General features: G+C 40.9%; 1 protein-coding gene and 4 long non-coding RNA genes across 23 annotated transcripts; 2 read left to right on the top strand and 3 right to left on the bottom strand.

The window, feature by feature from the left end:
• Positions 1 to 5,523: 5,523 nt before the first annotated feature.
• On the bottom strand, positions 5,524 to 5,884 carry LOC147127467 (uncharacterized). Its single transcript, XR_015084548.1, has 2 exons — positions 5,803 to 5,884; positions 5,524 to 5,722 (listed from the first exon to the last, which is right to left on the bottom strand). It is a non-coding gene; the product is annotated as an uncharacterized LOC147127467 (long non-coding RNA).
• Positions 5,885 to 5,953: 69 nt separating this feature from the next.
• Positions 5,954 to 6,794, top strand: LOC147127466 (uncharacterized). Of its 3 annotated transcripts, XR_015084546.1 has the most exons (5): positions 5,956 to 6,063; positions 6,148 to 6,228; positions 6,292 to 6,421; positions 6,546 to 6,599; positions 6,748 to 6,794. It is a non-coding gene; the product is annotated as an uncharacterized LOC147127466 (long non-coding RNA). The 3 variants fall into 3 exon arrangements; XR_015084547.1 differs by having other exon boundaries at positions 5,954 to 6,063; positions 6,151 to 6,421; XR_015084545.1 differs by having other exon boundaries at positions 6,148 to 6,421.
• On the bottom strand, positions 6,647 to 8,319 carry LOC147127465 (uncharacterized). 16 transcript variants are annotated; one of them, XR_015084540.1, is made up of 9 exons: positions 8,194 to 8,316; positions 8,004 to 8,112; positions 7,838 to 7,917; positions 7,724 to 7,762; positions 7,422 to 7,560; positions 7,154 to 7,194; positions 7,056 to 7,082; positions 6,868 to 6,974; positions 6,647 to 6,799 (listed from the first exon to the last, which is right to left on the bottom strand). It is a non-coding gene; the product is annotated as an uncharacterized LOC147127465 (long non-coding RNA). The 16 variants fall into 16 exon arrangements; XR_015084531.1 differs by lacking the exon at positions 6,868 to 6,974 and having other exon boundaries at positions 6,975 to 7,082; positions 8,004 to 8,109; positions 8,194 to 8,319; XR_015084539.1 differs by having other exon boundaries at positions 7,056 to 7,194.
• A 5,208-nt stretch (positions 8,320 to 13,527) lies between these two features.
• bambia (BMP and activin membrane-bound inhibitor (Xenopus laevis) homolog a) lies at positions 13,528 to 17,817 on the top strand. The gene is made up of 3 exons (XM_086021491.1): positions 13,528 to 14,121; positions 15,757 to 16,035; positions 16,777 to 17,817. Exons 1-3 carry the CDS (start codon positions 14,046 to 14,048, stop codon positions 17,193 to 17,195), a joined length of 774 nt encoding a protein of 257 aa, XP_085877617.1. The 5' UTR covers positions 13,528 to 14,045; the 3' UTR covers positions 17,196 to 17,817.
• Positions 16,708 to 22,880, bottom strand: LOC147127463 (uncharacterized). 2 transcript variants are annotated; one of them, XR_015084519.1, is made up of 5 exons: positions 22,661 to 22,880; positions 22,059 to 22,112; positions 21,522 to 21,596; positions 20,437 to 20,489; positions 16,708 to 17,048 (listed from the first exon to the last, which is right to left on the bottom strand). It is a non-coding gene; the product is annotated as an uncharacterized LOC147127463 (long non-coding RNA). The 2 variants fall into 2 exon arrangements; XR_015084518.1 differs by lacking the exon at positions 22,059 to 22,112.
• Positions 22,881 to 25,504: the final 2,624 nt, after the last annotated feature.

Raw genomic sequence — 25,504 nt, 5'->3', positions numbered from 1 at the left:
TTTTTTTTTAGCAAAAAAAACGCCTTACCCTTACTATACATCGTCGCTTTTTGCCACAAAAACGCCTTACTATACATGGTCATTTCTTTTCCAAAAAAAACACCTTAGTATACATGGTCGTTTTTTTCCCCCCAAAATGCCTTACTCTACATGGCCATTCTAAACTGTCAAGTATATCACTCCAAACAGAAATGTTCCGCAACATGTACTATCCATATTATTCATAGTTGGTGCTAGGGGGTCGAATTTTCAAACAATATCTCCAAACTCAAAACATAAAAAAATATTACCCATAGTCTAGTGGAAAAGCCGAAAGGATAACAACAACTCGTCTTTAAAACTAAAAGAACAACTTCGCGAAAACCCGAAAAACCTCCTTTAACCCCTTTCTTGCTAAAAATGAAAAAAAAACAACAACAACAACAACAAACTACTTGTGTTAGTCTTTTTGTCATGCAAGTAGGCTTTTATGCGATTTGCTTGGGTGAGACAATTTAAGTGTTAAAGTCATTTTCATCCTGATCCAATTTTTGACAATTGCATGACTCCAGAACGCCCAACCGACGACGTCTCCTTGGATTTTGTATTCATAGCTTCAGACAGCTGCACCATAACTTTAAGCGATCAGGGTTTTTGGGGTCGATTATTATTTTTATCTCGAAGCCGTTTGGCTCCGGTGGAAATGTACAGATTCGCAAACTGTATTGACTTAACGCGTCGCGAGAATAACTCAACTCACATTAGGCATGACCACAGTATATCTTGTATCTTCGTTGCTAATGTTGAGTGCGTCTGTCAACAACCGAGCTTGTTCGAACAAACAACACGCCTGCCTGCTGGCATCTGTGATTCGCTGAATGGGCGTGACCGGAACTTCATGTAATTTAACGTGAGTAATGACAGCCATTTTTAATTCAAGAGATGTTACATTTAAATATATAACACCCATTCTGCGGCTGTCCGTTAAAAAAAAAGAAAAAAGAAAAAAGATATTTAGAGTGGAAAGGTAAGGAGCGGCATCTGATGTGTCAAGGTTAAACCTCAAAACAGATATAGTGGATTGAAAAACAAAACAAGACAACTAAACAAAAATAAAAATGACCAAAATGTTTGAGAAAACAACAGGTTTTGCTTGTTTTAAATGAGAAGAAATAATGAAACACAACCACTTATCTCTCACTGAAGTGAGAATGGCAAGTGGAAGTCTCAAAGTGATGCCAATTTTGACAAAACATTGGACACTAGAACAAACTATGGAGGTGTATAGGCTCCAGGTATGTATGTATGTATGTATGTATGTATTATTATTATTATTATTATTATTATTATTATCATTATTATTATTATTATTTGTTTTGTTTGTTTTTGTTTTTTGTTTTTGTTTAATCTTCCAACACCAAAAGGCGCAGAAAATTATTATTATTCATAACTGTGTTAATGTTGTATACACGATGCAGTGTTGGAAAGCAAGAGACGTTGCAATTAAGGCAATTTTTCTCAAACATTCCCTTTTGTTTCTATTGGAGTTGATCTTTCTCAGTTACGACACACATCACTTTGTCTTTGACCTACCTACGGTAGATAACATCAGAGGATAACGTCTGCTTGCCAAATGCCTTTGCGATCTCTTGTACAGTAGGTGGCGACACGCACCAAGAAGATGTAATCCGCCAAAAACTTTGAAGAAGAATTAGTAGAAGAAGAAGAAGAAGGCTATACATCCGGTTCAATGAGAAGATATTCCAGTGACTACTAGCTGTTTCAGTGAGTAATTTAAAAATTTTAGACAGTCTATTTGCCGTTTTAATATAAATGTATATGTACACCATTAAGGAGCATAATTACGTCACTTAGGCCCTCTAGTTTGTTTATTGTTGCTCGCTACGTCACTGGAAGTTCCCTAGCACAACAATATCAACAAAGGTGGCCAGGTAGCTAGGACGCCCACCAGTAGCACTTAGCTGTCAATCAAGGAAAGCGTTTGACTTGGATCTGGTTGTATATGTTTTCCACACCAAAGCTGATGTCCACAATGGAAGACTGATGGCTTCCCAACCTGCTGCTGGGAGTCTACCTGCACATGTCACCGTCAACATCTTCTTCAAAGGTACTGCATGCTGCTTTTTCTTCCATTTCTTCAGCCGGTCAAAACATGAGGTACAACAGCACGGTCTAATGAGACGCAATGTTATTTTCTAAATATGCCTTTAGTAAATCGTGTCTATTAAGACCTTTTTGAGAAAATATTTAAGTTACTCAAATTATAGAGTATATTTGTTATCATGTAAATATTTACACTAATTTACAAAAATTTAACGTTTAAAATTTAATAAATGTGGTTTAGCCGTATTAAAGGAAACATGAATTTTCTTCAATTCAAACGCATTCTCAGGTGTCAAAAAGGTTTTTAGTTACCTTGACAGCTTTGTGACTATATCTAAGGTTACTCAGTGTTGCCAATTTGGCAACTTTTTTGCAAAATAAAATAAAACTTAAACTGAGTAAAAATAATAATCGAGTAGCAAGTTAGGGGGATTTTAAACAAAAATTCTAAATAAATAACATAAAGCAACAGTCTTAATCTTTCATATTTTTAGAATCCAGGATAGAATTTATATACTGTCTGGTTTCTGCATCGAAAATTTCGGAGAGGTTTTGCGTGACTAAATTTGGATTTGTGGATATTCAATTTTAGGCAAAGAAATATATTACAGAAATATATCATGAAGGCCTTCATCAGCAGGCATGGAGGACCCGATCCAATCTGGACATTTAAAAAAATTTCAATGAACATTCGATCAGTCCGGTCCTGGGCTTGTAGCTAAATTTATTTGGCCCTCCGTCCATTGACTTTGACACCCCTGCATTAGAGGGTGACACGGGAGTATATTTTCACTCCCCTCCCATCCCGTCCAGTACCATAGTAAAAAAAACAACAACTTGCCTTTTACTAATTAATTGAACAACTTTTTGAATGACTTATTGTCACCACCTTTCTCCTCCCTTCAATTGCAGGGCTCGACAGTAACCTTTGCACTGGTAACAAGCAAGGGCTGACAAATCAGGTCAATTATTTTATAAAACTTTAAAAGGAGACAAAATAAGGAAGCGATACCATGGCAAAAACTTAAAACATCATTAAAAAGCAGTGAAAGGAGAGCTGACAGCCGAACTTCAAATTTGTTTTATCTGTATAAAACAAATGTGCCAAACCTTCGAGTATGTGGTGTAGAAGTGCATCTTCACTGAGAGGTGCCTTGATGATAGGTTGGTGACCAATGGTAGTTTTTTTTGTGCTGGGGTATGGAGGCTCTTTATTTGGCCTTGTCATTAAATAGAAAAGCCATTACATTAAAAAAAAAAAATATATATATATATATATATATATATATATAAAAGAAAAGATAAAATAAATAAAACAACTTTAAATTATTCAGAATGTCATGAAATGTATACATTGATCCTGAAAAAAAATCAAACATTAGAGTCCAAGACTGTATTCACGGACAATTGAATCTGTTATTTCCTAAATGAATAGTTCCACATTTGAATACAAACAAAATAATTGTGCTACGAGATTTGAAGTTGTCATTTTACATTGTCAACTTAAGAAATTGTATACTTTTGATAAAATAGAAAGTCATAGACTTTTTAGATAATGTAGTGTTGTAAAATGACAAGAGTAAAGTGATATCTTCACAAGGGGAGGTCAAGGATATGATAGAGGAGCAGTTTGTTGGCGGTTGTAGTAATTTGACTTTTTGTGTACAGTTGAACAATATTGAACTACTCAATATTTTAGCATGTAAACTGAGTTTTTTCAGTGGGTGGACTTTGAAGCCCTGGTTGACCAGTTGATTGAAAGGAGCATGAATTGCTCATTGGAAGTCAGGTGAGGAGAGAAAGCCAGCTGCTGATTGCTCACACAGATGCATTACTTGTGTGGGCACATTTGAAAATGTATGTGTTCAAAGTGAAACTACACCACTTTATTTTCCTAATAGTACGACTTTAATCTTAAGATTATTATTTTTTTTAAATCTTTTTTTCTGTGCAGAAGAGTGTTACTCACTGCTTTTGTTTTCAGGCTGACCGGATGGAGGAGGCTTGGGGCTCAAAGGTGCAGCCGACAGACTTGTGGGACATGCGGAAGGGACATCAACCTGCATTTCGGCCCGTGTGAGTATTAAGCAGTGTTGTGTGCTTGAGGAGCTAATGTGTGATGTCACCTTGCACCACAAGGTGGATGTGAGTGCGCCGACCTCTCTCTCACTCAACTTAAGCTTCTGCCCACACATAGGTTGTCTATGTCGAACATCGTCAGACACTTCTGGACATGTTTTTAAATGACAATGATGTGGGCCAAGTCAGTTGAAAGAATAATGTAATTTTTTTTTTTTTTAACTAACCTGGTTCATATGAGTGTCATTTTAAAACATGTCCAGAAGTGTGTGATGATAATGTTGTGCAGTAGCTGGCACTTAGTTTTTGTCCCTGTGAGAGATGTCAGATGTGCTCCCGTCCCCCTTGGCGCCACATCTACTAAGTTTGCGTGTGTCGTTAGAAGTAAGTGACATCACACATGAGCTTGTCGAGCACACAAAACTTAAACTGCTTGTCGTCAATGTTTGTGTGTGCAACCTGAGTTAGCCCACACAAACATTGACTGTAAAATGCTTTTAAATTATGTTAGCTTTTGTGCACAATAAATTGTTCAACTTGAATATGAGTCTTTGTTTTTTACTTGTAAATCTGTCCTCATTTAAAGCCTTTCATGCATGCTGGTCACTGCGGTGGAAAACTCTTCAAAGGCTGCTTGAAGTCTTGAGGTGAGAGTTGCACATCAGTCACTGCTACTGTGGACCCAAGTGTAACATTACTACTCCTGTTTGTCTCCTCATGACTCAAAACTCGAGAAATCTTTAAATTCATCGAGCTTTGAGTCATGTGAGATGGAGGGGAACAGTAAAAGACTTGTGTCCCATGTAGTGACTGAAGTGCAACTTTGACCTGAAGACTCAAAAGTGCCACCGAAAACCTATCTGCTGCTAGGACCGCCTCCCAACTCCGTCCAATTTTGCTTCAACCAATCGTGGAGCAGCTCGAATTTGCATAACCAATCAGAATGCATTAATTTGCATAGCCACGCCCACTTTTACAAAACCGACCAATCACAGCGCTTCAAAATGCACATGGCCACGCCCACTCCGAATCCCACCAATCACGCCGCTGCTCATTTGCATAACCACGCCCACTTTTCGACCAATCAGAGCGTTGTATCTCAATTGCTCCACCCACTTCCAGAGCCATCAGCGAATCAGGGAGCTTCATGCCCGCCTGGCCACGCCCACTTTCCAGTCTTTCTTTCCAAAAAAACCTACGAAAAAAAAATTTAGAAAAAAAAAAAATTTAGAAAAAAAAAATTTCTGGATTTTTTTTTTTTTTAGGTTTTTGTTTTTTTAATTTAAGATTCATAAAGTTAGATTTTTATGATGTGTTTAAGAATGGAGTTGAGAGTTAAAGTGTTGTTTGTAAATCAAGCTTTATTTATTTTGCAGAGTAGACAATCACAAAGCATAAAAAACAAGTTGCAAGTTGGATGACAGTCTGCTTGTTGCCGCTTGGTGAAGTGGTCGGCCAGCCAGAAGAACGAAGACAAGCGTCGGGACCTTGCTTGGTGAAGTGGTCGGCCAGCGAGAGGAACCTGGACAAGCGTGTGGACCTAAGACAAAAAGACATCCGTCAGTCAAAAGTTAAGTCAACGTATGGTGCAGAAAAATACGTTTTGGGCTTGTAGCCTACCAGCAATCCAGACAAGTGTTCACAGCTGCTTTATGGTGGAAGCTGATCATGTTCCTCGCTGCCTAGAAAGGGGAAGAAAAAAGTTGTCATGAGGATTGTGCAATGGAAAGCATTTAAAGAGCATAACGTCTAAGTGTAAATGTCTCCCACTTCACAGGCTGCCCCAAAGTTTGGCTTCAGCACCTTGTGGATGAGGAAGCAACAAGAAAAGCTAAAGTGTTGCTGGAATGCAGCTCTGCGCTGGTCTCGGGCTGTGAGGAGGTACTTGATCGTGCGCCACACTGGACACAAGAACAAAAATTCAACTTTGTCGAGACAACTGGAACACTACCTTTTTCTTACCAGCAGTGGGCTCATCCTCATGCAGACGCACTGGGTCACGTTTCACCTTGGAGCACTCCAGTGGCTCCATCTGCATGACAACATGTGAGTAGACACCAATTATGACTTACCAGAAACGCAGTTACGTCTGACTGTACGCTTCTGCAGGAGCTCTTCATTAATGCAGTCATCGTGAACACCATGGCAAGATTCTTGCTGCGCACCATTCAAGTTGGATGATGTGAAGTTGACAGTTGGCCAGCAAGGAGCGCACCGACCAGCATGTGGACAAAGACACGTGAGTCAAAGCTTGTAGCATCAGCAACTGTCATGGCATGAATGTAGTGTTGTACCTGTAATGACAAGGAACATGGCGACTCATTTTGGTTGACTTCACTGTAGACTTGAACTTTCTCCTGCAGCAGCTGGTCGAGCGCGATGAACATTGAACAGGCAGAGCTCCTGAAACTGGACTGGTGAGGAGACTTCTCCAGGATGGATAAAAAAACGAGACCAGTCAAGCTGCTATTTAGAATTTTTATTTGCATGTCTCAACACTGAAAATGTAGGCATATTTGAGGACCTTCCACATGTTTATGTAGCATTTGTCTCTTCGCCCGGCAGGTCGAGGGCCTCACTGGCAGAGTCCCTGGCGGCACTCTTACTGGAAGCTACACTGCATGCAAAGTCAAAGAAAGAGCAGATGAATCCTCTTAAAACAGAGTTTTTGGTAGCTTGTCTCACCTGTCAGCATGTTGATCATGATGCCATGTTTCCTGATGGCCTGCACCAGCACCACCGAGACCAAGTCAACTACTTGGATTCATCAAGTTTTGGCAACAGGTCCGAACCTTAAAGAGGAGGTCACAAGTTGATCCATGCTGAATGGATCAGGTTCTTCAGCGCCACCAGGTGGACAGGACTGTTCATACATCACAGCTCTCAGTGAAGCTCCATGACTGCAGAAAAAGGAGGGGAAAAAAAAAAAGTTGGCAATGGATGCTTCTGGAAAGTCACCAGGTCTCCTCACCCTCCCTCAGTCTGATCCAGAATTTTGGCTCGGCCTTCTTCCTGCAGCGAAACGCGTTTAAAAAAAAACAAATAAACAATTAGTGTTGTCATTGAGTGCATGACTCAGGTGTATCAAATCCAGGCCTAGAAAGCAAAAACCCTGCCACAGTTTGGCTTTAGCCACAGGTGTTTCTACTCAACCAGCAGGTAACGAGCTCCCCGGACCTGGTTAAGTAGAAGCACCTGTGGCTAAATCCAAACTGTGGTAGGGTTTTTACTTTCTGTACCTGCATTTGACACACCTCTGCTGATTGTGTCAGAGGAGGCCCCCTGGCCAGCACCTGCTGAATTAATTAGTCAAAATTTCTGCACGTGTTTTACCAGTGAGGAGAGCAAAGCTGGACGTCTCTTCAACAGCACGGTGGCCTGAAAGACATGGTAACAAGCATGCTACTGTTAAATGTTCAGCCTTGCAAGCTAGTGGCTGAGCAACCTGACTTTAAGTGAGCCAATGTATTCAAGATGTGAGACTGTTAAAAAAATTAAAAAAAAAATACTCGATTTCGTCTGTTTAATAATGATATCTTACATTAAAAATAGGGGATGCTGGCAATCTGGCAGTTCTGTTCTGTGGACAAAAAAACGAAACAATTAGATACACTTGATTAAAATTGCTTACTTCTGAATCCAGATGAGAACGCACTGGAAGTCGGGCGTTTTAGGGTCCATTTTATTTTTTGGACCCGTGGACAGCCCAAAACGGCGCTTTCGTCCAGATCGATGCTGGGGGGGAAAAAAAAGTTGCAAATGCTTGGTTAGTCATCGTCCCACAAAGTGCCTGCATTACTGTTGAACAAAAGTGAACTTACCTTTGGTTAAATGCTGAAATTATTGCGTTCATCAATGTAATCAGCATGCACGCATAGAAGACGTTAATTGCCAACGCCAGAGCAAACGTTTTACCTTAGCATGTTACTGCTTAAAAAACAAAGCCAAAAGTGTTACTTTACGTTCAGGGTGTGGGCGTTTTAAAAGGCTTTTAATGCATGACACACTCACCTTGTCTCAGTTTTGGATGATCTTGTGGAGCTGCGTGCGGAGGAGCAGAAGGACGTGGACGACCAGAGCCTGTCGGAGGTGAGAAAGAATGATTAGCCCGTTTGCCCTTACTTAAATAGGTTTCCGATGATGACGTCATTTCCTGAAAAAAAAAAAAATCACTTAACACAGAAAGCAGATTGCAAAGGAGTAACATGACATGGAAAAAAAAAACGGGAACAGTATGTTTCGGGATGAGCAACCTCACACCAACGGGATTCGAACCCGCTTCGCAACGGATGACACGTCAACTCGCTTACCACTCTACCATTGCTCATGTGCAAACACCGGGTCTCTTAGTCATATTCATCAAATATTTTAGTGGGAATGTTCAAAATATGTAGATATATATACACCCAAAGAAAGTGGTGCTCAGAATCCAATTTGGCCAAGTGGTTACTGACAATACGTAGTGTTCTGGAGACTCTGGTTCGATTCTTTCTTTGTTCGCCATTTAATTTGTAAACGGAACACTGAGTGAGGATCGAACCCGCGTCGCCGGAACCACACGCCAAGTCTTGTACCATTTTACCATCCTGACGGAGAAATTTCGAAATTTTGGGGTGTATTTATCGTAATGCCCATGCGTCAAACCTTAAATACAAACAATCAAAGATTTCCCGAATATCCGATTTGGTCCAATGGATAATGACAATGTTTGGTGATCTGGATACTCGGGTTCGAATCTCACTTCATTCTCCATTTAATTTGTAAGTGGAACGCTGAATGAGGATCGAACCCGGGTCGCCGGAAGCACATGCCATGTCTTATACCATTTTACCATCTTGACGGAGAAATTTCGAAATTTTGGGGTGTTTTTATGGTAATGCCCATGCGTCAAACCTTAAATACAAACAATCAAAGAGTTCCCAAATATCCGATTTGGTCCAATGGATAATGACAAAGTTTGGTGATCTGGATACTCGGGTTCGAATCTCACTTCATGCTCCATTTAATTTGTAAGTGGAACGCTGAATGAGGATCGAACCCGGGTCGCCGGAAGCACATGCCATGCCTTATACCATTTTACCATCTTGACGGAGAAATTTCGAAATTTTGGTGTGTATTTATGGTAATGCCCATGCGTCAAACCTTGAATACAAACAATCAAAGAGTTCCCAAATATCCGATTTGGTCCAATGGATAATGACAACGTTTGGTGATCTGGACACTCGGGTTCGAATCTCACTTCATTCTCCATTTAATTTGTAAGTGGAACACTGAATGAGGATCGAACCCGGGTCGCCGGAACCACATGCCACGACTTATACCATTTTACCATCTCGACGGAGGAATTTCGAAATTTTGGGTTGTATTTATGGTGACACCCATGCGTCAAACCTTAAATAAGAACAATCAAAGAGTTCGTTAACATCCGATTTGGCCCAATGGATAATGACGTTAGTTGGTGTTCTGGAGACTCCGGTTCGATTCTTGCTTCGTTCACCATTTAATTTGTAAATGGAACCCAAAGTGAGGATCGAACCCGTATCGCCGGAACCACATGCCGAATCTTATACCATTTTGCCATCTTGATGGAGAAATCTCGAATTTTTTTTGGTGCGTATTTGCAGACATCCAAACAGTTGAAATGTTTGGCATCCGTCTTGACGCGGTCATTTACACCGCTAACGTCCCCCGTGAACTAAATTGACAACACTCAAATAAAACAAATAATCCCATCCCACCAGTGTTTGCAAATTGCAAACTCATTCCTGATGGATGACATCATGAAGTTAGCTATGTCAACTTGGTTTGAAATTGAAGAGGAAAACGACAAAGAGTCAGTGTACGTTTGTTACGTTGCTTTATTGGTGATTGTGAATAAAGTGCTTTAATAAAGAAAGTGACTTCTTGTCTGCTTCAGTCAAAAACAAAACATACACACACACAGTCACACATTTTAAATTCAGTTGTTTTAAGATGCTTTGATGGTAAGGGTTGAATTGTATTCTAAGAAGGTGTTTTTCTAAAAAAAAAAAAAAAAAGACAATGTATGGTAAGACATTTTTACGCCTAACTATACGTGGTCATTTCCCACCCCAAAAAACACATTACTATATACATGGTCAAAAAAGTGTCACTGTTGTATACCGTTCAATGGGAGCTTCAGTGCGCACTTATTGAGAGGAAGACGTTGAAGTACCTTCCAACTTGCATTGAATTTTACAATGCGGACATTTCATTCAATTTCAAAGATAGAGATCACAAATGACACAATCTCAATATACCGTGCCACTTTAACAGCTCACTCCCTCCCGACGATCCAACACAGCTACCTACAAAAGCCTCCCTTCCTTCCATAAACGTAAACACAGCAGTGAATGCCATCAGTTACCTCTCTCTCAAAGCTGACTCAAGATAAAGTCTGCATCAAGGCTTTGGGATGCGGAACCTAAAAGTCAGTCTTTATCATCAAAGCTGCTGTGAACCATCTTCCTGCACCTCAAACTGTTTGCATGGAGTGTGGGGTCTAATGCAAGGAATATTCAGTCCATTATCACGAGGAGCGTGGAGACAGTCTGCCTGTCTCCTGCTCCATCCTTGATATGGCTCACATCAAAGCGAGGAGTGGAAGCCAAAGAGGTGTTAGAGGATGTTTGTCTGCTCTGGTGTGTCTCCACATTTTCAAAGTGGAGATATTAATCAAAATATGGCCACTTTTAGTCCATTATGATTTATGTAAGCCAAGGGGTTTCTTTAGGGGGTTGTTTTGGGGTGTGTTTTTGCTTTGCTCATAGGTAGATGTTACCTGCAGACCCACACCCATCATGTCAACAGACACTAAGCAGCAGGGGTGGCTTTTGTCGAACAAAGCCACCCCCCCGCCCCCCACCATGTGTGAAACTAGGCACAGAAAAGGTCATTTGCAATGCATCAATAACCCCCCAGTGCCTAAAGCTTGTTAACACTCATCCTCTCAGCTGGGGAAAAAAAACAGATACACTTTGTGAGTAAGCTGTTGTTGTTTATTTTATGCTTCAAAGTGCTACAATTGTAGTCATGCCACCCAACTATAGCGATAAAAGAGAAAATAATATGCTGGAGCTGACGGGGCCATAGCACCCCCTAGCGCTGATGTAGCGTCATCCTGCAAATAAACTGAGCTGTCGTCTATTCCAGCTGGCTTTGGCCCAAAGGCGGGGCACACATTCACATCTATTGACAATTGAATTTAGAATCTTCAATTAACCCAAGAAGCATCTTTTTGGATTGTCGAAGTAAGTCGGATTGCTCGGAGAAAATCCATACAAGCACGAGGAGAACATGCAACCTAAGAGGCTGCCATGCTGCCGACACTACTAATCACTACAACTATTTTTAAACATTATTTATGTGACAGCATCGACAGATTTAGTGTCAAATTATTTAAGGTACATAGATAATATGTAGTACAGTTGAATTAGTGAATCAAATTAGTGGTTACGCACACTGATGGTGCTTCTACCACTTCTCACCACTAGATGGCAAAATAACATTGCAGACTAAAACAGAAAGCAACTACAATACAGCGAATTCGCTGTCCACGTTGTGCAAATGAGCACGTTCTACTACGTTAAGATCAATTATAAGAAGGAATAATACACTTGAAATGACAGTTTTAAGACAGAAAGCAGTACTTGGTGGACTCCAGACATTTCTATATGCAGCAGTTTCCTTGCATAGCTGACACAGCCCCGGACTGGCGCCTCTCTGAATTGCAGATAATTGCTGTAATTGTCATGTGTATTTTTTCACTAAAGTTGCATCCTCATTTTCAGATGGCGGTTGGCTTCATGCAGAAACGCGTCAAGGCTTCACTTATTGCAGCCATTTAACTTGCTTTAGTCATAGTGCATGTAAATCACTTTTAACTCATTTGAAGTTGAACAAATATTTTAAAGAAATTAGAATGCATTTTTACTGCTAAATCCGTGTCTTCGATTTTTGCATTGCAGATTGTGACATGTCAGTGCGAATGCGTGCGCGCGCGCGTGTGTGCTGTCGTCTCAGTGGCGCCATGAGCCTTTTTGGATTGCTAATTTCTTTTAACGACTGTCCGCTCCTCCCTAAAGTGGCAATAGCAGCCATAGTCGCCTGAAGGCTTGAAGGTTCAGTCCGGCGTCAACCTGGCTACCGAAATAGGGATGACGCTGCAGGTACAAACACTGGCCACACTTTCGTGACAAGGTAGAGTAAAGTAAAGTGACTCAACCCAGTGATGACCTAAAACATACATCCCAAAAGAGCCAAGGTTTTCCTTTGCAATTAAATAAGTACACCAATGATGAAAAATGCTCTACGGAGAATGTTTGTTCACAGAGGGATGTCAGTATTTATGGTAGAGGGCCATCATTGATGCATAAACACTGGCAAATAATTGAAATTAATGTAGCATTTTAACATGTGTTTACTTCAACTATCACTTAAAGTTTTATTCTTTAATCAACTATGGAAATGAAGTCGTAAACTGAGCATTAACCACATCTCCCTACCATAGGGAATATGCAGTCAAGGAAATTGTAACTATTCAATTCAGCAATTGGTTTCACAGCTTGCCCTTGAAAAAAAAAACATGCCAGCATGCATTGTTTGAATAAAATGTCCACAAAGACAAAAACAAAGTGAAATTACATCTTTTGTTATTGTTGTCAGGGGTGACAAGATATATTAAATACAGTCATTTCATTTCAAACAGGGGCACTTTGAGACAAAAAGCCATTCACACTCACTTTCATGGACAATTTATAGTCTTCATGAACTTAACATGTATGTTTGTGGAATGTGGGATCAAGGTGGTGTATCCAGAGAGAACCAAAGCAAGCAAGGAGAGAATGTGGAAACATAAAGGAAGACCAAAGCCGAAATTTGAATATATAACCTCATACAGGCAACACTGTACAGCCCCTTGAATAAATCTTTACATCAGATTATCAATTTCTTTTTATCACGTAATTTTATGGACCCTGCAATTTTTTAAAGCGAGGTTTTGTCATCAATTGAATAGAAAACACACAGCACAGTACCAGAATCAAATAAATGACTTTATTTTGAAAGGAATGAACCGGCAACAAGATATTCACAAACGTTCCAGGTGTCCTGACTCTGGGTGTTTTTTCAATACAATGAAATCATATTTTATTTTTATTATTATTATGATTACTATTGGTGTTGTTAGAGGGGGGCGGGTATTGAGCATCTCGGTATAGGACCCACCCACATTCATTAATAAAATTACTTTATTTTGAAATGAAGGACATCGGGTAGATGATTGTCACAAACTTTCCAGACAGGCTGACCAATCAGCTGGAAGGGGCGGAGTTCTAGCAGACCACAGCTATTTCTTCTGTTATATCTTGACTACTTCGAGTACGCTCGTACTGTCTGACAAAACGGAATTGTCCCTCATTTTCAACAAATTCTCCTTCCAGGAATACTTAGATGATGCTTCAACATAATCGGTAACAGAGAAAGAAAGCCTAAACGACGGACCAGTGTTTCAGCTGTATAATTTGACACGCTTCACAACAGGACTATATCTTCTTTTTTTCCCCCCTCTTTGGACTTGAAGTAGACACAGTGCTTTTTGACTCTCTTGTAATGTGGGGCCGTTTTTAAAAGCAACTTTTGTATGCTTTGAGGAAGCATCGCGGAGTCTTTTTCTACTTATGTCTACTTTTTGTTTTTGAGTAGGAATGGCCAATTTTTCTCCGTAGCTCCATGTAAAGCGTGTTCGTTTTTTCTTTTTTTTCACGGCCAGCTCTTGGCTCAGGGACGTCAGTGCGTCTAGTTGTGGACACACAAGCGCGTGTTGCGCATCAACGTTGGCGTCAATGGATCGTCACTTCAGTCTAATTTCGATTTGGCTGCAACTGGAACTCTGCGCCATGGCTATTCTTCTCACGAAAGGTATACATTTTGCGCTGGGTCTCTGTGCCACGTTACTTAGTTGCCGTTTCCGACAAAAAATGTCAGAAATCCACAAATGCTTAAATGTTGACAAATTGCAGCATTCTCCCGAATACAAACACTAACAAAACATTACAGCAAATGGTCTTTAAAATGTGTCGTCCTAATGTTATTTTCATAGTCTAAAAGATAGTTGTTGCACTCTTAATTCCGTGCACTTTTCTACGTTAACGCATTGTGTTTCATAATAAAGAGTCAATGACGTATTTAGTTGCATTGTCTCCCCAAGGATACTGTCAGTGTAACTCAATTTTAAAGCTGCCATTCAAATAAAAAGTGAACGGAGCCAAAAAGCTTCCGTGCTCAGGTCGACCCCCCCTCCTCTCTCACCCCGCTTCAGCCCACAAAGGGGCCTCTCCTCTCTAATGAAATATTCTCCAAATGACCTGCCGGGCCCTGCTGCTCCAATCATTCCCAGGCAAAACACTGATCTAATGAATGTGCTCCTGCACTGAAATTTGTTGCATTCAAAGAGGAGAGAACTGGCACGGAGATACAATGATTATTTTTTTTCTCCCTCCCTTGTTAACAACAGAAGATCACAATCTGTAATAATCCGTTGAGGTTAAATACAAGAACTATCAAAAAATGCAAAAACACTGTCAGATTTATTACAGTGTAAACTTCTGCTAAGAAGTTATCGCTAACATTGGTGCAGTGGCATATCTACAGTATAGTATTTCATTTAATAGTGTAGTGTAAATAGTGTAGGTTTAGCATAGGGAAATGATCCAATAAAAAAAAAAATAGCTATGTAGTAAAGATCTTACATCACTAACTGTGACAGGCAGATGCTGATACACTAGATTGCAGGCATTACATAATTAAACTATGTATACACTTTTTGTGACATATCTGTATGGTTATGTGCTATGAGATTTTTTTCTAATAGAAAAATGTGCCTTAGATCAATAAAGTTTGAAAAACACTGGTGTAGAAACACTAATGTGACTTGCGAGCCTATGCTGTAAAAGAGAAGAGGTCACGGATGAAGTAATGACTGGGTCTGGTTTTGAAGCAGCAGGCAGTCGTAATGATAAGGTAGCTGCACACTCTTGAAGTCGGGACATCGGTGTGTCAGTCTAACCCCCCACGCCCCCCGCCTCCTCGTCGGCAAGGAAGCCACAACTGAAGCTTGGTTGCGTGCAAATGGGAAAAGGAGCCTCTGCCGCCACTCAGAACCCCCCAACTCCCGCTTTATGAGTTTCCATTTGAGTTGAAAGAAATTGACTTTAGTGGACAAACCACTAATTATATGCTACCAAGTTCCTGTTTAGTAAAAATGGCACATGAAGCTTAACTGATGCAGAAATGCGATATAAGATGGAGTGATGTCAATAGGATTGTATTAGAGCAGTGTTTCCAAATCTTTATTGCGCCAAGGCACATATTTTACATTTGAGAAAGTGTCAAGAGAGACGACCAAACAAAAATCTCACAAAAGGCGCCCGACAGGCACAACTTGAAATGATATGATTTTGGAGGACCATATGGCTCAAGAATCCTGACAAGTGTTAAAGTGGCGACATATCCATCCTCAACTAACCATCCTCTCACTTTTCTGTCACCCACCAGGAGAAATAAGGTGTTACTGTGACGCGCCGCACTGTGTGGCCACAGGCTACATGTGCAAGTCTGAGCTGAACGCCTGCTTCACCAAGGTGTTGGACCCACTCAGCTCAAACTCTCCCCTCACACACGGGTGTTTAGAGCCCATCGCCAATGCCGGCGACATCTGTAGCAACCAGAGGGGCGCAGACGCCCTCGCTGGTGCCGCCACGCTGGACTGTTGCCATGACGACATGTGTAACTACAGGGGCCTGCATGACCTGGCACACACAAGGGACTCTACAGGTAAGAGGAGTAGAAACACTCACTGTTAGAAAATGTTTATTTGCCTTTCAGGGGGAATTAAACATTTAAAAAGCTCTCCAAGTGAATTCGAACGTGATCTCTCTGGGGGAATTTTATGATTTCTTTTTTTCTGCCTTCCTGTGCCCGAAGCAGTAAGTTAAACTGTTGGTTTCTTCAAACATTTTTTTGTTTATGTTCTCATTGCCCAGCTTTGCCCTCCCCTCTTACTATTTCTCTGCTCCCAAGCTTTACAGAACTTTGTTTTTTGACAGAATAAACCTTTGCATGTGAGGAGGAGGGAAATGATCAGTTCAAGCACTTGGATTTTTCAACTCATGTTCTTGTTGTAATTTTCCCACTGAGACGGTCTGCATGTAGGATTTTTCTTTTTTTTTTTTGACCCATTTGTATCAAGTCGAATTAATTTTGGCTGTTAGTAGGGACAAGGTGACTCATTTGTTTTTGCCCCTGCTCCTGTTTTTTTTCCCCCTCAAGGGGTGGGTAACGCGAAGCCTGTCGAGTGCATTTGACCCAGCCCACCGTGCAAATCTAAAAACAAACATTTACACAAATGATTGTAATATGTAATAGGATTGATTTCATAAATGTCCCTGTGTAAATGGGGGGGTGGGGGTTGTTCGCCACTGGCTTAAGTATTGGAAAGCAGAGATGTCCCCATAAAAGCTTTAATCGAGTAGGAAATGGGTGTTTACCTTACTAATTTTCAATCTCTGTATGCAGATCATAACCGGTACCAGCCAGAGAGCAACAACAGAAACCTGGTGACGCGAGTTCAGGAGCTAGCTTCGGCCAAGGAAGTGTGGTTCCGAGCCGCCGTCATCGCAGTGCCCATCGCGGGTGGCCTCATATTGGTGCTGCTCATCATGTTGGCGCTCCGTATGCTGCGCAGCGAGAACAAGCGGCTGCAGGACCAGCGGCAGCAGATGCTGTCGCGGCTTCACTACAGCTTCCACGGCCACCACACCAAGAAGGGCCACGTGGCCAAGCTGGACCTGGAATGCATGGTGCCAGTCACAGGTCATGAAAACTGCTGTCTGACATGTGATAAGATGAGACAGGCGGACCTGAGCAATGATAAGATATTATCCCTTGTCCACTGGGGGATGTACAGTGGCCACGGCAAACTGGAGTTTGTATGACTTCCTGTCCAGGAGTGGCCCTCAAGTGTTGCAGACTTGTTTTTTTATTTTTTTTTTTTTTACTCTGGAAAAAAACATTCCCATATTTTTCTGCCATTGGACTGTTGCGTCTGTGTTTTCATTTATTTTTACCAGTGGCAAAAAAAATACGAGACTGATCTCATGCCGTGTGGTTTTTGCTAGAGGAGCACTTTACTTGAAAAATGAAAAGGCAAAGCAGCGAGGAGCCGTGTTTAAACGGGCGGGACTGTGAGGTGCAGTGAGAGCACCCGAGGATCCTGGACTTGTACACTGAGCGCTGAAGGATTCCACATCAATCCGAATTTTGCACATTTGTATGAAAAAAAAAAAAATGTTGTTGCTGAAAAAAAAAACAACTTTTACACTGACACCAGGGTACAAGAACTTGTTTGAGGAGTTAAAAAAAATGACTGTAGGTGCGCACACTCCTCTGTGTACATTCAAGCTTATTGTAAAGATTTAAAAAATATATATATTTTTGTCTGATTCAAAACTGACCCGTGTGTCTTGTTTTAGATGAATGTTTGCATTGCTCTGTGTGATCAGACTATAAGCTTGATTGTGAGCGTGAAAGACTTCATTAAAAGTGACTTTTTATTTATTTGACTTAATGGAGTTTTTTTGTCTTGTAGCTTATTCCTTAAAGTGTATTCTTGTAGCTTTGGACATATTTTGGCAGGTCAAGATGTGTGTAATGCAGGATGCAAAGGTGTGCCTAGCAGGATCATCTGTATGTGTGTGGGGGGGGGGGGGGGGTAACTGAACAGTAAGGCCTTGTGTTGTGGTTGAGCTACTCCTACTACAGTCTCTTTGCTTCTTCTCAGAGATCATTAGTTTTTCCTTGCGCACTGCTTAAGAGTTCTCCTGGTGTTGGTAGATATGTGTTGGCCTGTCTACTGGCCAGACAGGCAGCACTGTCCCTGCTATTGCAATATCTGCCGGAAAAACTGTTAAAAATCCTAACTTTAAGTCTAGCCATCGTCCATGTACCATGACGAACAGAAATTGACTTTATTTCTGTCAATGTACTATACAGAGTAGTTTAATTAATTGGAAAAAAAAAAACCTAAGGATCTGTCGTTCACAATAGAAAGTTCGTCGGTCATTTAGTGTTGTGTCTCACTGAATAGTTTTTCTAAGCGCTGAGCTGATCCTTGTTTCTTTCCATTAGGACAGGAAAACTCTATTAGCAGCTAACCACTTAGCGGCAGCTTGCATTAGCAGGGGGCTCAGGCTATAGTCGGGGGCCTCCCCCAGGACTATTACACATGCAATCATAACAATGTCCTCTGCTCGGCCTGCCTAATGTGACTGCTGTTTGCTTTAGGCTCAGTCCACTTTGCTGGCTCAAAGTTAGGTGGCACTGAGACGAGACAATGAGCGTGTCTACCTTGGGGGGGGGGTGGGGGGGGGGCGGTATTTACATAACAATTAAAACAAACGTATTTTTCTTTTTGTGTATTTGAAAAGTTTCACTTACAGCCGACAATCTTAAAAAGTTTTTCTTCAGTTAATTTCTGGGGAAAATCCTTGTGCTGTTAAATAATTTGTGTGCAGCTCAAAGGGTCAACCACTTCTTTTTTTTTTTTTTTTTTTAATATCGTACATTTTTATACAATATCGTGAGATTTGTTATATCGCGAACCTATCCACTTTATCGTGCTAATATTGTATCGTGAGGTTCATATCGTGATACTAGCGTATCGGAATGTTTGGATATCGTTTCATCCCTAATATCCGATGATATTGACATACACTTGGTTTTGTGTTAGTTACACCCTCCACATAGATCACTAGACGCACACACACGCACGCACACACACCCTTCTCCCACCGACTTCCAGCAGTCATTTGGGTCGTGACAATTGCCGAAGCCAGCAGCCACAGCAAGGTCATTAGCATCGGCCATTTTGTGCAACACTAGGCAGTCAAGCTGTTTGTATTCACATGCAAATTTAATGAGGTAGCCGACCGGCTGCGGTCAAAAGAGCCCCAATTTGTTTCGAAGCGACACTGCTGCGCCCCACCACTAGCAGCACGTCACTTACTGCTTACTGGATTTGCATTGATGTAGATTTCAAACTCCAAACTCCAACCGAGCCAACTCAATTGTCATTTTGCGAGAGAGTAATTTTCAGTGTTACGGATGTGAAAAGTTCTGCCAGTCATTTCATCTTTAATGCTCGCAATATTAACTACCACAAGACTGTATCTTTGGAAACTGAAAACAGAAGACTGTTGAACCATTTATTGGATGCTGACGGACGGTTGTTTTTCCCCCCGGAAAAAAAGGCGAATGACGGACGACGGAAAGATACCCACGCTGCAGACGGACGACGAATAACGGACGCTCAATTTTCAATAAAATGCCCAGCCCTGGTAGTTGTTATAATCTTAGTTGCTCCCACACACAGGCAGTGGGGTGATTTCGTCTAGGCCATATAAGAACCGTATTACTCCACCGTCTTAACTGGATTCAACAATTAACTGTGCCAAAGAGTACCACAGACAGGGAAGGCCAAGTAGAACCAAGTAGAAAGGTAACGGGTAACCTAGCTCAAGTGAGCTATCTAGTTATGTGCCAAAGAGGCCTAACGGCTGCATTAAGATCTCGGCTATTTATATCTTGCTGATTTATATGGCAATGATTACTTCTTGGATGTTTTTTTCTCCAGAAACTGTGGTTTCCCTCAGATTTTAGCTGATTCCAAACATCTGTCAGATCTATCAATATTTCAGGAACGATTATAAATAACATTCACTTCTACTAACATCCAGATGCATTGGCACCCAGGCTAAAGCACGACTTACTTTCTGACTCTTCTGTCAAACTCACTGTCTGGGATGTTTTTTGCAGGAGGTGAAGCCTGGTTTCATGGTTGCGGCCATCTTGGAAATGGGAGTTACCCCAATTTTTGCATTGAATTGACAAATATTCATCTGGAAGATTTGCTTTTTCTCTATTCTTTTTAGTACTTTAAAATGATTAAAATGGAGACAACCCGCTCTATAGCTTTCAGTGACTCAATTTGTCTCCACCTTTGGGGGTGTCCTTTTAGCTCACAAGGGTAGTGTTTCATTAAACTACTGTATATTTCATGAACATCATGCAGCAGTTTGCATTTGGAGCCAAGGAGAGGCCGTATACCCACTTTGACTGCAGTTCCATGTTGGAAGAGTATATGAGGTGTAAACACACATGGAAGCAGTTAACACTTACATATGGGTGGACACCGCCCACTGTAGGCGCAGCCATTCTTCTTTTGACCTGACCTGAAAGTTTCAAAAATACAAACAGTTACCTTAGCATATAGTGATTTCTACAATATGGTATATTAGAGTCTCTTCTATCTTGTAAAACAGAAATGGACATTGTGTGTACCCTCAGTCCATGCAAATCCAGAAGCACCGTGTATCCCTTCTGAAGTAAAAATGGCATAAAAAGTCAATAATTAGCAAAATCTCCCCACTGCTTCACATGGCGATTTTCCTGAAGGCTTTCCAAAAAAATTCATGAGAAATTGTATGCCAGTTTACAACCGCTGTCATGGTTGCATTACCCATCCTACATTAGTGTGTAAAACTGTTGTTGTTTTCATATCTTAAGTAAGTTGGGGTTGTTGAGTTCAACGGAACTGGGAGAGGTCGTTTGTGCATTCTTTCCAGCTTTTGACATATCATTTATAAACCTCCAAACTAATTTGGTACAATAGTTGTGTTCTATTGAGGCCTTCGTGTGAAGTATCTGTGGCATAAATAATATCACGGATACTCGAGGGCTGTTTAGCCATTCCGAGTTACAAACAAATAAAGAATTCATGGAAATAAACAGATTGTAATTCTAGGGAACAAAAAGTACTTATTCTTTTGTCAAAATTGCATGCCTGCAGAAATAAATCTTCCCCTGCCCAAAAAAGACACCCACTAAAAGAGGATGTGTTCTAAATATTTAGCTAATTCACTTCCTTCCAATGGATAAAAGTGACTCTTCAGTGCACATCCTCATTTACCTCATCCCCCTCATCTAAACATTTACCCCAGAATGCTGTTAGCAGTGAGATATAAATTATGCCCCAAAAGAAAAAGAAAAATATTGGGAATGTTTACTGGTCAAGTAAACTCTTCAAGCAAAACGTTTCAGTATAATGACATCCAATACAAGCTGTATCAAACATTTTACATTTCTAAAGATACTAATACTGAACTTGTGGCCAACTCATCTGACAGCGTGAGTTTTGTTCCCACGCTGCTAATGTCCAAATGTGAGTGTGAATGTGTGTGTTCTATACGTGCACTGTCATTGACCTGCGACCGGTCCAGGGTTGCTGTCCGCCTTGCGATCCAAACCAGCCGGAAAAGGCTCCACCTCCCCCTGCACCCCTGATAAGCAGCATAGAAAATGGATGGCTTCATTGTACTCAGGTTTAATTGGCGCTGTCAGAAACCTGTTAATTCAACAATATGTTTCTAAACCGAAAAGTTGTAAGTAGAGGAATACATGCATTTACAAGTGTAAAATGGCTTTGTTATTCTGGGAGAATGATCTAGTGAGAACATAGTTAAGATTTTAAGCACATTTTTCTGCCTGATACTTAGCAACAACATCTACAAACTAAAAGGTACCATGGCGACCGAATGCTGTAAATTTGATAAACATACATCACGAGCAGTATGAAGGGCACCCAGAGGTGTGGTGACCTCCCAAAGCTGGTGTGCGTGCTGGAGGCCGATGGTAATAGCTTGCACAAAGCCATTTGGCTTGGCAGAAGGCCAGTGTGTCTTTCTATGGAATGGAGATATGCACCTTGAGCTGACAGCCTAGCCTTGGGACTGGATACTTGCCTGTTCACTCTGATGTGTGTTCATTGTGGCTGTAGATCCCCGGGATTACTGGGCCTGAAGCAAAGAGGCTCTTATCCCTCCATACACAAGCCTCAAGATACATTTTGATGCATGATAAAACACCGTTTGGTTTGTGGGGATTACTTCCAATACTAAAGTGCGGTCCATTTGAATTTAGTTATGTTAATGCTAAGGATCATATATTGAGTTTAGTTAAGACATGTTGTTTTGTTGTTTTTCCCATTTTACAAGCAAAACAGAGGTTAATTAAGAGTTATTGAAAAATTGTTCGAAAAATCGATTTTGAGAATTTTCCAAAAAATACCTTTCTTGAGGCCTTTATTTTTATTTCCCGTCAGCCAAAAGGTGACATTTGTAGTCGAAGTTTATGAAAATGAGTGATTAGTAGACGATGTGCGTTGTAGGACTCTTGCGCTTGTTTTTAGTCGTAGCGCGTCTTGGGAACCCAGCTGCCTCTAACGTCACGTATCATTTATATAAATGGTCATGGCAAGCAATACAAGTCGAAATACACCATGATGTGGCCCCAGAACGAAATCAAACAAAAGACGGATGTACGAGTGGTCGGTATTTAACCTTACCTCAGCACAATCAGCAGAAGCGCATGACGTCATGACCCGGACACCGGCGAATGTTGGCAATCCAAAATGAATCGTCAGTTACATGCCCGCTTTCTTTAATGAGTCTTTTATTGTTGTTGTTGTTTTAATTTAATGCACAACAAGTAATGTCACGATCACGAGGGCGTTAACGCTCCACTGTTTACACGCCATGTAAGTGGAGGCACCTCCCACCGGTTTAGAGTGATGAATCTGCATATGCATGCAATGAAAGAGTTTCCCACAAAATATCTTAGTGAAAATGTTTTTCATTGCAATGCCTCGTATGTTATAATGTAATAAATTTATGTATATAATGTAATGTTTTGGTCAATTTTATCATTTCATGCGACGCGTGATGATTACGTCAGTGACGTGCAACCCTGCTGAGACGGGAGAGAGTTCAAACACTACAAATTTCCACTTTATGCTGTTTTTAGTGGGATGAAAATAAACGTAACTTATTTTTCCATTCGTAGGATAATTGAGATGATGAAATTTCACTGTAAATTTAATGACGTTTTACAATGAAACAGATATCCGTTTAGTTCAAAAAGAACAATGTGATTAAAGTGGAAGTCAACCCAAACATATTGTTTTCAAGAATATGGTCCCAGCAGGCCCACTAGTTGAAACAGGGCATTCTGATTAATTTTGCATTTGCGGAACATAAGTTAAGCAGCAAAATGCACTCATTTTTTAGCCATCTCCGGGGGCGGCCATTTTGTCTTCTGTCGACTGAAAATGACATCACAACTGCTCACAACGACCAATCCCGACGGACCTGTTTTCTGAATCTGAGCCGCGATTGGTCATTGTGAGGAGTTGTGATGTCATTTTCAGTCGACAGAAGACAAAATGGCCACCCCCAGAGATGGCTAAAAACAAGTGGATTAACACTTATTCCACAAATGCAATATTTATCAGAATGCCCTGTTTCAACTAGTGGGCTTGCATAGAACATATTCTTGAAAAAAAAAAGCTTGTCAGTCGTCACTGAAAGCGTTGAGGAGGTTGAGTATGGTTTGAGTTAAAAATGGCGTAATTCATTGCCGCATGTATTTCTATGCCATGTTCTTGCCTTACTAATTTTTCATCTAAAGAGGTCAGAAGGTAGCAACAGATCCAATTTCCAAGAGCAGAGATGACGACAGCCGAGTATTTACGAGCCCCGGTTATCTCCTGCAGTGCAACTCTGGTAAATTTGACTAAAAGAACCCCACAGACTAAATAGTAAAGCCTGACTGCAGTTTCTACGTACTTTATAGCCCCCGCTTCATCTGGTGTTTATTCTGGCTTTGTCGAATCAAGCCATACACCATGTTGACGTATTTTGCCAGAGAAGACCTATTACTTCATGCTGCCAAAGGAGTTTGTATTTGATAAAAGCAAGCGGAGCACTAAAGTTCCCTCCTCCTGACAAAATGAATGGATCTATTTGTTTATGTTCAAGCCTTCGTTTAGTGACACAGCAACCACATGTTCAGTGTAGTGCCCAGGGCCTTTGTCAAATCGCATGTAGGAGCTGCTGTATGTTAGGCAACGTTTGGTAATTACTCCTCGGAGCAGTTTATGACATTTCCCTGGGAATGTTTTGGGGAAAATGTCTCGATGGCCATGAGAAATTGGGGAGGATTTTCTAGTTTCTCGTGACAAATAACCGAAGCAGAATGCGTGGAAAATAAACAGACGTGTTTTATTAGGTTTATTAGGTTTTATTTTTGTATGTTAGATGTGCGCTTCTGTTGAATGTGTATTTCACCGGGAAATAAGAGATACAGACAACAGCGTCAGCCAACTGTCTGTCAGGATAAACATGGCTCCCTTTGGGAACTACCTGATACGTATTAACATCGTCCTACGCGCACAGCACGCCACAAGACATGGTGTCACAAAAAAAAAAAAAAAAAATTACTACCACACACAGTATTCCCCCAATTGAAATATTGTACATGCACATTTATTTATTCTCCATGCACAAATTTCAAAATGGACATAAACAACTACTGTTGGGTGCAAAGTTGTTATTGCAGTAGGTCTCATAATCTGAAGTTTGTGAGTTTGTTCCTCACATAGTTGCAAAGATATTTTGGGGCGCAGCGCTAGCTCAAGTGTAAGGACTCGAGCTTTGGAACAGAAGGGCCGGTCTTGCAGCAGGCAAATGACAAATTGCAACTACTGTATAAGTCACACCTGTCAAAAAATGCATCATGAATGAAAAATTTAAACAAGAAAAAAAAAAAAACGAGACCAAGAACAGGAGAAGGAAAACTATGACAAAAGTGTGATTTACAGTCCGAAAAGTAATTGTTGAAGGGATGCTAGTCTGCTAAGTGACTACCGACAGTGGTGATTTTTTTTTTTTTCTTTGCCAAAAATACCAATAATCATAAAGCAGTGGGCCTAAATTAACATCTGATACTTTCCCAACTTTATTGCCATCAAATGAAACTTTGTTTTGAAAATGTACTATTTTTAAAATCACTTGTCCTCATTTGAATCACGGGTGAGCTGGAGCTTATCCCAGCTGACTTTAGGCGAGAGGCGTGAAAAACACGAGTTAAAATGTAAAAATGTAAACCTCGCCCAAAAAGAGGAAAGGAAAGGAGTGGATGATAGAGACCGACTGGATGAGGGGCCAATCATATTAAAAAGCTCTTGAATGAAATCCCCGGAGAGCCTCTTCTCCTGTCCTGAGACGTTTGCAAGTTGACTTCCAGATGTAAATATGTTAAGGCGAAGACTTATCTCGGATGATTTCATCTGAGCAGGTCGAGCGAAAACAAACAGAGTGCTTCCTCTCCGCGCTCTTTGCTGTGGCCCCGC

This window comes from Filicampus tigris, chromosome 21, assembly GCF_054856515.1.
Source record: "Filicampus tigris isolate MCC_2025a chromosome 21, RoL_Ftig_1.0, whole genome shotgun sequence".
Taxonomy (NCBI): Eukaryota; Metazoa; Chordata; class Actinopteri; order Syngnathiformes; family Syngnathidae; genus Filicampus; species Filicampus tigris.
The sequence above is the reverse complement of the archived record's forward strand: the minus strand, read 5'-3'. Positions and strand labels throughout refer to the sequence as shown.